The 14,178-nt window shown below is 40.2% G+C and overlaps 2 protein-coding genes across 4 annotated transcripts in view; both read right to left on the bottom strand.

The window, feature by feature from the left end:
* LOC117243558 (extracellular sulfatase SULF-1 homolog) overlaps positions 1 to 5,524 on the bottom strand; it is a 78,153-nt gene extending 72,629 nt beyond the window's left edge. For 2 of the 3 annotated variants that reach the window (XM_033511158.1, XM_033511159.1), the window contains exon 1: positions 5,100 to 5,524. The gene's annotated coding sequence lies outside the window, so the exon portion shown is untranslated. The remainder of the gene's footprint in view (positions 1 to 5,099) is intronic. The other variant, XM_033511157.1, reaches the window with a different exon arrangement.
* A 5,779-nt stretch (positions 5,525 to 11,303) lies between these two features.
* LOC117243562 (UDP-glucuronic acid decarboxylase 1) lies at positions 11,304 to 14,126 on the bottom strand. The gene is made up of 5 exons (XM_033511164.1): positions 13,903 to 14,126; positions 13,210 to 13,797; positions 13,016 to 13,129; positions 12,612 to 12,932; positions 11,304 to 12,523 (listed from the first exon to the last, which is right to left on the bottom strand). Exons 1-5 carry the CDS (start codon positions 13,961 to 13,963, stop codon positions 12,255 to 12,257), a joined length of 1,353 nt encoding a protein of 450 aa, XP_033367055.1. The 5' UTR covers positions 13,964 to 14,126; the 3' UTR covers positions 11,304 to 12,254.
* Between the last annotated feature and the right edge of the window lie 52 nt (positions 14,127 to 14,178).

Raw genomic sequence — 14,178 nt, 5'->3', positions numbered from 1 at the left:
CTTTTCGAGTGGATATTGTTGTTCGGGTAACAATACCAAACGAATCTTAAAATATACGATTGTTACGATGATACGAAATTGCCAGGGAGTTATCATTTGGAGTACAATCGATCGCTTATTCTACTTTCTTGTTTGGTGGACTACTAGGCAAATGATGGAAAGTCATCCTGGGTAACTTAAGATGCTATTCGAAGAAAACAACTTGATATTTCTGGCATCGGAAACTGAAAACTCGAAGCAGAAGAAATCGCGAAACTTTTATCGCCAACCAGACAAGATCAATATTATCGAAGGCAGAAGCAACTCACTCTGGCCACGTCCACGAAATTCCACGATAAGTTTTTCACCACCCCATAACTTTTAGCTGGTATCAACTTCTGTTTAGTAATGTTACTCCTTTTTCGGAGATCCGTCGCAATCACCTTCGATGTGTTTGCGAAAGCTGTTCGAGGAACGAGTATTCTCAAACGCGTACCTATTACACGAGGGAAAAATTATAGAATTCGGAGAAATTGTAAAATGTTTCAATTACTGAGCTTTCGAAAATTTAAATGTATAGTGCCATGTTTCCTAATATTTGCTTTTACTAGTTTTATGCGTAGTCATTTTACACGCGATAAAAAATAATTGAAAATATATATAAGAAAGGCGAGTGGATTTTTAAAATTATTTTTCTATAAGTTTGCGGAACTTTGTGCCATAAATTTCCAATTTTGCATTATTACGCGATGAATTTTCTCGCGTGATTAATCGAACGATGCGGAATTAAACACATGCAAAATATTCCGCGTTACGATCGAATGCTTACGTAGCTGAAAAAAAAACAACAGGTAATGAACGAAGCAGCGAAGTGGCTGCTCTTTTTTTCGACCGGGTCGATTCCGCGTTGCGCGCTTATTTCAAATACACTTTTATTTTTATTTCACACATTCATCGCGAATCCAACATTTGATTAGGTAGAATTTCACCGTGCGCCGATCGTTTCCGATGATTGCTTTTTGTTTCATTTACTTTCGAAACCGTTCCTTTCGAGTTTCCTCGCCACCGTTCGATTATTAATTCGAGCCGATGATTCTTTTACGATATTCAAGCAATCTTCTTTCACAGAATCTTTAACGAACATTCCATCGATAAACTCGTTGGACGGTAAACAAAAGTTCTGGAAAAAGTAGCCACCCACGCACGTTCTCTTTTCAGCGACGCGTCAAAATAAACAATCTACAAGCCGATCGTTTACTGTCTTGCAACATAAAATGCGTCATATATGCAGAACAATTTATAATTATACGGTCTTCGAGCAAGCAAAATTGCATTTCGAAAGAATACCTTTATAATAAATATGTCGGTTTAGCAGGTAAATAAGAACAAAATTCCTCCTAAAAGATGAGAAAATTTACATAAGTTTTAAACCTGTCTATTGTACCTTCCCTAGCATTTCTCGGTTCTCGATATATTATGTCGAGATATTCGAAATACCTCGAGGTTTTTACCTGTTAAAATTATTATATAAGCAATTACGAAATAACGACTACGTGTTTCAAGTCGAAAGATGGCACAAAGCGAATGATAAAATTTCAGTTTCCTTCAGTTTCGAAATGATAAATAGGATATTTTAACCAAGAAGGGTGGTATTATCCTCGGCACAGACACACCGCTAAACTTCTTCGTTTCTGAATTACATATTCCGAATCTTCTTTGAAAACGTTCCATCCTTACCAACACCGTCGCACGCAGCAATTAATCAATCGTATTCGAATAGAAACGCAACACTTAACTATTTTCATCACGAACCGCTAACCAGCAATTAATCAACTGGCATTTCGAATAGAAATACGACGCTTAATCATTTCCAGCAGCGTAACTCCGCTGAAACTAGCATCAACGGAGTTCGCAAACTATCTCAGCCAATAACCCAGAACGATATTCTACCATTTTATGTAGGTTCGCGAGGGAGAGACTGACTGGCTTCCTACCTGAATCCCCAGTTACCTGACGCCCTCGTTTCAACCACCGCCAACAAATCACATCGATAACGAACGTCCATCTTCGCCCACATCGTGCTGCCCTCGTTTCGCGTTAATGTCACTCCACGTTCGCACGAATCGAGCCAAGCTCTGGATGTATTCGCGATTCGTTCTGAGCGAGCGAGAACACGCTCGATTGCCTCGTTCGCCAGTGGATTTCGAATTTACTGGCATTTCGCGCGAACAAACTTTATGCCGAACGCGACCGAACATTGAACGCCACGTTCGTTTCCACTTCAATTAGAACATCCTTCGTTTCCCCTTTTACGAGCCTTATATAGGGAAATCTTAAAAAGACGCACCACCTGATCACGGAAATTTATAGAATCAGAGAAATTTTTCGTCCATTGGCTATTTATCTCTTTCGAAGTTTTATCTCTTATAATTAGGCGCGAAAGTAATTTTGAAGCAACGAAGAAGTTTCGACGTCCGATAATATCCAAAGAATGGAGATCAGGAGGATAAATTTCTAAAAAAATACAAAATTGACAAAAATATATAGAAACGTCTACGCTGAGATTAAAGAAACGAAAAGGAATTTCGTAAAATTTTTAGTCGATGCACCATAAGTCCGTTTCAAGGAATAGAAGAAGAATTTGGAGAAATTTCTATTCAATGGATGGATGGTTCGTTTTAATCTCTCAATGGGGAAACTTTCCTTCTTTTGCTATAGAAGGTCCTTTCGAGGTCTACAAATTTCCGTGAAACTCCTTTGAGCCATGCTTCAAGGATGCCTCTTTGAGACCCGTTCTTAGAGTCAAGTCCGTTGTGCATAGGACACTAATTCGATGTACGAGTATGGTAATAGAGCACTAATTAGAGTGCTTAGAGAACAGCAATAATGAAAAGATCACTTTTAGGGAGTTCTAAGTGTATCCTACTTAGGAAAGCTTCTCTGATAGTCGGGTCTGAGTCACGTCACAGAGGATGCTGTCCCATATCGGGAACTAATTTAGCATAAAACACATGTCAGAGGTGAAACAATTACACCGTTGGATGGGTCGGGTTACTGCAACGCTCGCAAACTACGATGCCAGGGATAAAACGAAAGAAGAAAAGAGAAACGCGATCTAGATGGGCCGCTCCTTTTACGAGCGAACGTACAATGAGTCGTTAGTCATCTCATCGAACTTGCGAACTCTAGAACGCAGGTGTCTATGTTCGTGGATCGGTTCTACGCTACACCAATTCCTACACGATCGACCTTTAGCGTTTGTCGCCGCTTTCGCCACACACACCGTCGAGCGGTCATTCAATGAAAGTCGATGATCGACGAGGAATTGCTGATTATAGATCGATCGGTGTACGCGATAAAAATGTTTAATGTAAACTGACAGGTGCCGAGGAAAATTTCTTTACGGTTTCAGTGAATGTTATAAAGTCGTTGGCCGTCGGAGTAACTTGTCATAGTCAGAGAGAAATGCGTCAACCTTTTTGTTTGAGAAATAGCTGCTCAGGTGTTCGAAGTTTATTTCTCGGAGTTTTCATATTTAGATTGGATTATTCAAAGCATCGAGAGTGTTTTGGAATATATTTCCTACGCTACTAGTCTTTCAGCCCACGTTCATTTAACATCGCTGATTCAAAGCGATCGGATTTCCATGCAGTTACACGGTAACGTTGTTGTATCGTCTAACGAGCGGTATAGAGATTTTTAATGTACACACGACAAAGCTTTGATAGAGTAATTGCCTCTAACCATTGCCACTTTCGTCCGCGGAACATCCCATCCATTATGTTCTCGAATAATTTTATTATATCGTCGAACGTATAATGGCACGCTCTTTCATTGAATCACCAACTCGAAATACCAGGCGTAACGCGATTATCGTATCAAAATCGAATTCGGGTAGTTTCTACAATTTCGATTCCGTTTCGCTACAGCACATTCCAAACTGAAGTATTTCAACGCATTCAGGGTATTCGAACAAAGATTCTCCACGAAGAAACCAACGTTCCATCGAAAAATTATTCCGGAGCGCGTCGAATTCCTTTGGTCGGCGCGAAATAAAACGCGCCTCCCGTAAAATATTCGAAACTCGGTCCTCCAGAGACCTACAACTAACTTATATTCGCTCCAGACTGCATATCGACCCTCGGAACACGTGCATTTGACGTTCTTTTTTGGATTTTTGTTTTTTTATTTGCAATTCCACGAAGTGACCAAGAGATTGGAACTAAAACAGGCCTGTATCGCCCGATTCTACCGCAGGGGACCACTGTTTCCGGTGGGAGAGCCGCGAATTCGTCGGCCGGAAACTTCAGTAGCGGAACAATGCGCGCCATAGTTTCGAAAACTGTTCGCGTGAACCGCGTAAACCGGAGGCGATTTACGTAATACCAAAGATTATTAAACAAAAGAATCGATGATAGTCGGTTTGTTTGAGTATCTGTTGGAAGGTATTTTTTTCTTTGGAACAGCGTCGATGACGCTTCAAGATAAAATACGAAGTCGTAATTTAAGCTAATTCTATCCGTGTCGAATAGAATGAATTGCAAATTACTGTGTGTATTTTTCTACTTGATTTGGAGGGAACGGTGTATAATATCGATATTTGATGAATTGAGCAATAAACTGCTTGGTAATGTATCATTGCACGATCAATCGATACAAATCAACGATACATCGAATAAATCAAAATATTAAAATTTTATAAAAATTATGTCAAATATGTAAATCAATAATACAAGTGCATCGAAATCTCTTATATCTATATAAAAACGTTTCTTCTTTAAGTTTCAACGATCTTAAGTTCAGCAATTTATCGATCTCAACAGATTTCAATAATCCTAGATTTAAAAATCTTTCAGTTTCGCAAAATTTCAACAACCTAAACTCACAAAATTTCTACTAAAATTTTCAAAATCCAAAGTTTAAAAAGTCCAAAACAAATATTCACCAAATTCCAACAATCCTATAATAAATCCTGCAATTTCGCCAAATTGCAACAATCCTAAGTACGTGATTAACTTATCAACTTATCATCCTAACACATCCTACAAATTTACCTACTGATTTCAAATTTCAATCGTTCACAAAGGAAAGTAGAAAGGGAATCAAGTTTTGCTACTCACTGGCGTCTTAATGAAACAGAATCCTCTTCGGTTCCTCTTCGTTCGTAGAAGCGTTCCTGGATCCTGGGGCGACGTGCACGTCGCGTGGTTTGCCGCGGATGGAGAGTTCCGAACGGGAGCCGGTTTCGAGACGTATCGGCTGACGAGACAAGACTGAGACGAAGGAGAGGAAGGAGAGAGAAAGAGAGAGAGAGGAAGAAGCGCACGTGGCGGGAAGGCAAAGAGCGCGACCGCAAAAACGGCAGGCTACGACACGACCTCGGCGACGGTCGCAACGAGACTGAACTTCCAGCCAGGCCGCCGCTCCAGTCTGGAAACAGCTGCTCCGCTAGCCAGCGCCAGAAAACTACTCCGTCGCCTGGCGGACCGGCAAGCCGCGCCAAGTGTATCTTCCACGAGTGCCGATCGGTCCGTGGAAGGGGCACGGCGTAGAAAAATCACGTTTCACCCTATTGGTACCGCCTGATCCGCCTGTTGTTCTCCTACTGTAGATGATCGAGTTTGCAGGATCGAGAGAGGTCGTCTCCATAGTGGGGTGTTAAGTAGCAGTCAATTAGAACTCTGCTCTTGGTGCTTTCCAATGAATTTCTTCGAATTTTTATTCGAAGGTTCACTGTGGCTTTCTTTATAATTAAATATTGGTAAAGAGCTGCTTCTGGTTTCATTCGTAACTTGATGGATGAAGGCAGAATGATAATTGGGTTGATGGTGTGTTTGTTGAATCTTGGATCGTCATTTATTGGTTCAGCTCCAAAATCGTCTGAATATTCTGTCTATACTTCCTATACCATCTATACTTTCTCTTTTATTAAGTATATTTCAATTTCCCTCACGTACCTCAGGTTTGGAATTATGGATGGTTAAAGGAATTGTTCAGCGTTCGTTCCGTCCCTCGATACATGTTACTGCACATAAAGCACGTACGTAGAAAATATGTTCCTATTTCTTTTGCTTATTTCAGAGCGTAGATTCATCTCCAGTGGTATCGACGTGCATTTATGAACCACCTTATATATAGCTTGAATTAAGTCGATTCTCCGATCCAATCATGTGTTCGATAACGCACAACTAATTAACCAATTCATTTCATTCAAACGCGCGTATAATCCCAACAGCTTGGACCGAAGATTCGTGGAAAAAGAGCGAGAAGAATATCTGCTGGTGGCAGGATAACGTATCGCGGGTGTAGCAGGCAAGGCGCCTCCATGGTATCGGGGCCATTACCTGAAAAAGCGAATACTCCCCTTCACTGACAGCTGCTCTCACGTGTAAATATTTACATTTCGTATGAGGCCCGGGGTCGTTCACACAAGGCCTGCAACTTGCAGCCCAACGTTGCGCAGTGCGCCTGAATGCAACGAATGGGAATGCAAATTTAGAACGAAGAACCACCTACTTCTCCCCCGAAGCGTTCCTCGATCACCTCGTAAAATATCTACGGTGAAAAAAAAAAAAAAGAAATATACGACGGCTGTAAAACGCTACGTCAAAACTATGTCACTCTTCCGTGTCACCAATAAACGAATCGTCAGAATCGTAAAGATCCAACATACGAAACATGACTGGAAAAACGATCGAAAGCCAGACTCGCAAACGATTCGATAAATTTTCCACATATATGCGCGTTCGCGTTCGAGGGAGCGAACGATGTAACCGTACCAGCCTTTTATACCAGAATGCTAGTGTACCTTTACCGCGTTTACCCTGTCATTTACCTTACCAGTCGTTGCAAACCAGCACCTGTACCGTAACGCGTTAGTCCCAGGTTATTACGAATAGCGTATCGTCGCCTAAATTCCACCTGTCACGACTATCACGTTTATTGGCCTAAATTCGAGAGGAAAGTTTCGTTCCAGATTGTCTAACGACCGAGGATGATGGCATAGTTGGAATCGAACGATCCCAAACCGTAGCTGATAACGGCAAATTCGGAGAATCCTGCATAGTGCGTGTCACCCTAAAGCTTATCAGTGCTTTTAACCAGGATTTAGACCCGTGTGTTCTAGACTCGCTTATGGCGTGCGCGCCGACAACAGACCATGGCAAATATTAACCTAGGCGCTATCTTCGATACGGGTACGCTTCCTGTCTTCCGTTAATGTCTTTCATCCCCTAGCTGAATATCTTCCTTCTTTTTTTTTAATCTCCTTCGATAGGATTTTATGGTCTAGAATAGTTTTTAGAATTACGTTACGCTCTTCGTTGCTATTAAAACAGGGATCGTTCTTTTCCAGAAAATGCATAATTTTCACGTTAGAAACATTGTAATTTCGTTGCTCGCAGATTGTCTCTTTAAAAATGCACGAAGACAAAATCCCCATCATTTGCGTCTGTCTAAGAGTCGAGCAATTAAGGCTAAACTGTCGTTTTAACGAATACGTCAGAGCTATCAAATATGCACACAGATTCTTATGAGTGTACTCGCACAGATAGTTAAATATTTCATTCAGAACAGTCACATGTATATCAGGATACTCATACTGTAACCACAACTTGGACCTTAAATAATTAAGACGACGCAACGTATGCGTCAGTAGCTGCAACGCGTTAACCTCGAGTAATTATAGCTCAACGTCGACTGTAATCAAAACTTAGGAAGTGCTTAAGCTCCTCCAGAGTCCGGCACCCTTAAACACTCGACGTTGCTGAAATCATTCTCCTCTTTTTGCCACTCGTCTTGGACCTTCCTTCAACAGTCTATCCGCGTGTCGTCTCGCGAGAAACAAATCATAGCTCTCGTCGGCCATCGAAAAGGCAGAGGCCACTTGTTCAGACCGGCCAGCCGTCGTTCTCAAGTATTCAGCCAGCCGAACACACTGAGCATCGTACTCGCTTTGACCGAGTCGCATGCATAACTAAGTCTTCGTCGATCGGCTATTTATTTAGACTCGAGGCTCGAAACTCGATGGCGCCAGAATATTTGCGATATTGCGGAGACTGGTTCGAGTGGGCGGTCCAGGTGAAATGTTTATGCGTTTTCGTAGAAGCTGCACGCTCAGGCCTCTTCCTCTTCAGGTGGGGAAACCGACGAAATATACCGTGAAAGGGCAAACTTATACGCGAGACCGAACGTTAACGTTTCTGCAATCGATTGCAATTTTGAGAACAGTTTTGCTGCTTGAAAGTGGAAACCGTGATAAATTCGATTTATAAATGCTTCGATGTACAAACGCTGGGACGCAAAGTAAAGAGAAGTACCTAAACTTCGAGTTGCTGTGTACTCGATTGCAATCCAGAGTGTCACTTGAAAATAATCAAACCGAACATAGAAATTTCGGGAAATTGATGGACGTTCTGATGTACAAAGGATGCACGTTGAACTATAAATTTTGGCCTGAGTCTCCTATATTAAATTACACTTTAGCTTCGCTAGTTAGAATACACGATCGAAGCAGCACAGTTCCCCTCGCATTCACTGCGACAACCCATTATTATCGGACGAGTAAAAGTTTCCAAGGGGAACCTACAGAGATGGAAATATCTGAATAACGGATACCAAGAAGTTTCATTCTCATCGAAAAGGAATAATATTTATCGCTTTAGTATGTAATTCCATCACATTGTTATGATTGCATGCGCACGTTCCGTGCAGCGTGAGCGCAAACAGTCAGCGATCTTCTTCTGGTAAGTTCACGAGTTTGGTCAAAAACGAGCAACTAAGCGACTCGTTCCGACCTGCCACATAATTATTCTGTTCTATTGGAGTCACAACGACCTGACAGGCAGCTGCTCACGCGACTGCTTTCGTCTAACGCGTCTATTCCTTTTCGATTCCCCGGGGGCATAATTAAAGTCTCGTAGATCATGCGTAAACGTGTCCCTATGGTACGTAATAATGATGCTTAGGACACGTTTGTTATTGGATAATTACACGAACCGCTTGAAAACTACTTGATCGCTTTGATCCTGATGAACGTTTGAAAACATCGATGTGTTAACAGGATACTTCAATGGATTTATTAAGATTATAAACGCATCACAATTATGTCATCAACGCGTATTTTGATGGACGATATCCCGGTATATATGTAATGAGATCTGTCAAGAGCCTGAAGAGATCGATTCAAGATTCAAGAAAAATTGCCAATTGATGGGAATGTCAAGGTGGTTTCAAGATCAAACTAGTGTAATATTTCAATCACGATACACACTATAATATACACTATAATATACACTATAATGTCATCGTTCTCTATGATTCCAAGAGGAAGAATCTGTAGAATGTAAAGAATGTATCACTCCAAGTTGCTACGTGCAATGATTCTCATGAATAAAATTGTACATTCGCAGGATTCTCATTGTTAATTTTTCTATTCAGAACTCCATGAAACAGCACCTACATATTACAACGTGTATTTCATGGCCGAGTTCCCAGGAGTTTATTGGAAAAACCAATGTCCCGGTGTCGTTCGTCGAGACATTCTCACCCGGGGAAACTCTTGCTTTTATCATTAACCACGAGGATGCAAGAATGTTGGCTGATAGTACGTTAAAAGGTAGTACACGAGATAAGGACGGGGTAGGTTAGACAGGGGAATGTGTGTCGAGTAGTCTGCTACACTTTCGAATCCGTAACAGAGCTGCAGCTCGAGGAGCTTGCTGTGTGCGTCATACATAATGCAGGGACAAAGTAGAGATGAACGGCTGCCGAGTAACGTGCATGTTAAATCCGCAATGCAAATTTCACGTGAAAACTTCCGATCGGTCGTCCCATCGCATCGCGACGAATTCCTGTTTTTCATCAATAATTTACCCTCGCTTTCCTCTCTTTCTTCCCTACCTGACCAGAGAGCATGCGAGCTTCCATCGGGGGTATCTGGCATGTTCATCTCAACGTTCGTTTCGCTTTCTTTCCATAAGAATAGAATACATTTGCAAGAGACGAGAATGAACTATCGAGATCTGCAATGAATACGTTCAGTCAGAAACTCGCGATGCAGTGTCGAGTGGTTTGGGTTTTCGTTTTTAATCCTATCTGGCAGTCCCCTTGTACGTTATTTGTTCTCTTCTTCTTTTTCCTTCGTTTCTTTATATTATATTTATATTAGTTATATTTTGTTATCCTGCTTTTTGTATAGTGTAAAGCCACTTTATAAAGTGACTCGTGTTGTATTGGTTAATTGAATCGAGCCATTCATCTTCACCCCAATCGAAACATCCCCTCCGTCCTGCTCGATCGAAACTAAAAAGTACTAGGCTGCTCACGTGCTAATCCCACGTTAGACGAGTCCTGCTCGTCTCATTTACCGATAGATAGATCGAATTACTAGCGGACCACCGGCGGATAAACAGCAAGAGTTACTTTACACTGAATTAGGTCACCTGTTCCTTCGGTCTCCGCAGACAGGAAGTCGTTGAAGTTCGTCGATTACACGGTGGTATATCCCCTTTGGCTCATTAACGTGTACTATTCATTCGTTGTAACGCATTTTTTGATGGACTGGTCGTTTCAATCGAAAAGAAAACGAGGGAAAAAGAAACGTTGACGCTGCTGGCAATCTGTTCCAAGTACTCATCATCGTAGCCATCATCTGGCTATTTATACAAAGCTGACGCCCGCGTGAAATTAAACTGTGCGGCTTGATTAAAACGAAGCGTAACCGTCGCGCGAAAGTATAGGAAGAGGAGGAGAAGGAGGAGGCCTCTATCCGCCTTATTTCCTCCGTGGCCGGAGTCGTTAGCGGCCTGTCTCCTCAACGATTAGGTCATCTTCACCCTTGCGGCGTTTTCATCCGCGACGACAAAGCCACGGCATATCCCGGATGCGATGATTATCGTTAAGAATTACCGAGTCTTACCAGCCCCTTGCTCTTGCCAATCTGTTCGTTCCTCTCTTTTCTTCTTTCGATCGTTGGCTGGCCATTCCTCTCTTTCCTGTCTTCGAGACAGGACGACCACGTGCGCCCTGTCAGGGCCCACGCGACACCCATTACGAGCAATCGGCCCTTCAAATGCACTATAAATGACGCGGGCGATTCTTCAATCTCGCCGTGGAATGCGTTTTCAGCAAGTGGTCACGCTTATCGGAATTATAATATTATCTAGTTGGAGCGCAACCGGACAAGAAGAATCACCCGACTCGTTATGCAACAATGTGTATACCCGCGACGCGATCGTTGAAAATTCTTCTTACAAAATGAGATGGACGTAGATTATGGTCGTACGAAGTTGATCATGATCGTTTGATACATAGTTAGACGCATGTTATGATGCAAGCATTAATTTTATATTTCCTTCTACACCGTGGGATCGTTACTCGTGTATGAATTAAACACGTGAGTCGTCCAGACGAAACAAGGTTGTCTTTACAAAAAGTGTTTTACTCACTTAAACTCGTGTACAATACATTATTTCGTAGTATAAAATTACTTTCCTGTTTACATACTCACGAAATATTACAGTACAATATTACAGTACATTTACACCGTGTATGTATCACACGATACGACTACTAGTATATTACAAACGTTCAAGCGCTGTGGCTTAAAAAACATTCGAGAAACCTTATAAACACATTTTGATTCTATGGTAAAAAGTTTTGTGACAGAAAAATTTGTTAACTAATTACAAGTGCACATTGATTAATATCATTATTATACATCACGAAAATTTGATGATAAAGAGACATGTACAGCTGAAGGGAAATCGATTATATAGAAATATTAAGTAAATTTAGAGCAATATCATTTAAAATTGTCAATTTAGCCTAATATTTCACACAGGGAAAAAGGATATTGGTAATTTCCCCTAGCACCACCACCACACAAACAATCATTAGATAAAGAATTTTGAAACTATACGATAAATTGATCGCTTCGTTCTATCACGAATAAAGTAGTATGCTTTAAAAGCATTCAGTATTTGAACTGAATACTATTGAATACTATTATATACGATTAATAAATAAAATTCTGTATGGAACATTGTAAATAGATAAATATCTTAACAAAGTTAAAATAAATATCGATTGCATAAAAACGAACGATTCTTTTCTTCCATTTTAAATTAAGAATACGTACTCGTTGATATTCTAAATTATAAAGAATTCAATTTGGACGGGGAATTTTTTGGCACGTAGTGGTCCATAGCATAATGGCACTTTCCAAAACCACTTTTTTAGAAGTGGAAAAATTAATCGTATTGATATTTTGTTTTCTAAAGTTGCTCCACTATATCGTGATCGTTTTTGTAGGAAGATTGTTTTATACTAGTTTTCTGAGAGTGCTTCGTCCTCTGTAATTCTTTAGCGAAATACATTATCGTCTTTTTAAGTCCTTCGGCTAAAGGAACCTTTGGTTCCCAATTCAAATACTTCTTAGCTCTAGTAATATCGGGTCTCCTTCGTTGTGGATCATCTTCGACCGCGGCAAGTTCGACTATCTTACTATTAGTACCAACCAGATCCTTTATTATAAGGGCAAATTCTGTAATCAATTACAATTTACTCGCTGTATATTTTCTATAAAATATTTGATCAATTTTTCTAAAAGTATTTGACAATACCATATTTACCTTCTATTGTATGCTCGACAGGATTTCCAATGTTTATTGGTTGAGTGTAATTAGACGCCATTAGGGCAACTAATCCATCGACTAAGTCGGATACATATTGAAAAGATCGCGTCTGTTTTCCGCTACCGTATATCGTAATCGAGTCATTCTGTAACGCTTGTAGAATAAAGTTCGAAACTACTCGACCATCATTCATGTGCATCCTTGGCCCAAATGTATTAAAAATTCGGGCAACACGCACGGAGATGCCTTCTTGTCTCATATATGCATAGCTTAATGTTTCTGCTACGCGTTTTCCTTCGTCGTAACAAGCTCTTGGACCTATGAAAATCATATATTTAATTTTTATTTTACTATCTTACATTTTATTAAACAAACACAGTTGCAATTATTTTCATATATACCTATAGGATTCACATGTCCCCAATAAGTTTCTGATTGAGGATGTTCATTAGGATCTCCATAAACTTCAGATGTGCTAGCAATTAAAACTCTTGCTCCTACCCTTTTTGCAAGACCTGATATGATTGGATAATTATGTTTACTGACTACTTAAGTGAGATTCTCAATGCTCTAAGTTGACACAGTGTTTACATACCTAAGATATTTATTGTACCTAATGTATTTGTTTTTATTGTTTTAACTGGATTAAGCATATAATGTGGTGGACTAGCTGGGCTAGCAAGGTGATATATTTCATCAACTTCTAAATAGAGAGGTCTAACAATGTCATGGTGAACAAGCTCAAAATTTTCATGACCAACCCAATGTTCAACATTACGTTTCCTGCCAGTAAAAAAATTATCTACAACTATTACTTCATGGCCAGCAAGCATTAAACGGTCGACCAAATGTGATCCTACAAAGCCAGCTCCACCTGTCACCAATATCCTCTTTCGATTCTTATAGTTAAGAAATTTGACTGTTGGAAAGTCCTTTGATACTTTGTTCTCAATTTTAGCTTCAAGATGTTGCAGTTTGCCCTCTAATTCACGAATTCGTATTTTTGCTTCTTCAATATCTTTGATATCAGTGTAACGTACATTTTCTTCAGACTCTTGTATTTTTTCATTGACATTTTCAATCTCATTTACATCTTCTAGACGAGATTTGCGATCTCTTGGATGAAGTCGGGCGAAAGATTGTTCATCTTCTGGATTAACTAATGTTCTGTAAAATCCTAACACTGCAAGAAGATAAGTATATGACATTGATTTTATCATTCAAGGGCAAGTGCTCACAGCTGTAAAGAAACATTAAATGCTTGCTAGAAAGCATCAACAACATTTACCTAATATTATACAAATCACGAAGAAGGCAACCTGTTTCATCTTTCGCGGAGTGACAACCATACTTCAACATTGCACATGTCATGGAGATATTTACATTACTTCCCTATCAACTTGTCACAGACTAAAGTCATGATAATATCTAGTAGATAAGATGTTCAATCGCCACAAATATGTCATTTTCAGGTTTCTATAATTAAAAGACATAACCTCTTACATCATCACCTTTTATCGCTAAATTTGCGAGACTTGAAGCGCTATTTTATTTAATTATTGAC

This window comes from Bombus vosnesenskii, unplaced genomic scaffold (genome assembly GCF_011952255.1).
Source record: "Bombus vosnesenskii isolate JDL3184/JDL3185 unplaced genomic scaffold, Bvos_JDL3184-5_v1.1 scf7180000013266, whole genome shotgun sequence".
Taxonomy (NCBI): Eukaryota; Metazoa; Arthropoda; class Insecta; order Hymenoptera; family Apidae; genus Bombus; species Bombus vosnesenskii.
Note: the sequence above shows the minus strand (reverse complement) of the source record. Positions and strands in the feature narration are given on the sequence as shown.

Excerpts from the sequence above, each read along its gene's own strand:
- LOC117243562 (XM_033511164.1), bottom strand. The coding sequence starts at position 13,963 with ATGGTTGTCACTCCGCGAAAGATGAAACAGGTTGCCTTCTTCGTGATT. Across the intron at positions 13,798-13,902 it reads CGTGATTTGTATAATATTAG|TGTTAGGATTTTACAGAACA; the intron begins GTAAATGTTGTT and ends ATCTTCTTGCAG. Across the intron at positions 12,933-13,015 it reads GGGACATGTGAATCCTATAG|GTCCAAGAGCTTGTTACGAC; the intron begins GTATATATGAAA and ends TGATTTTCATAG.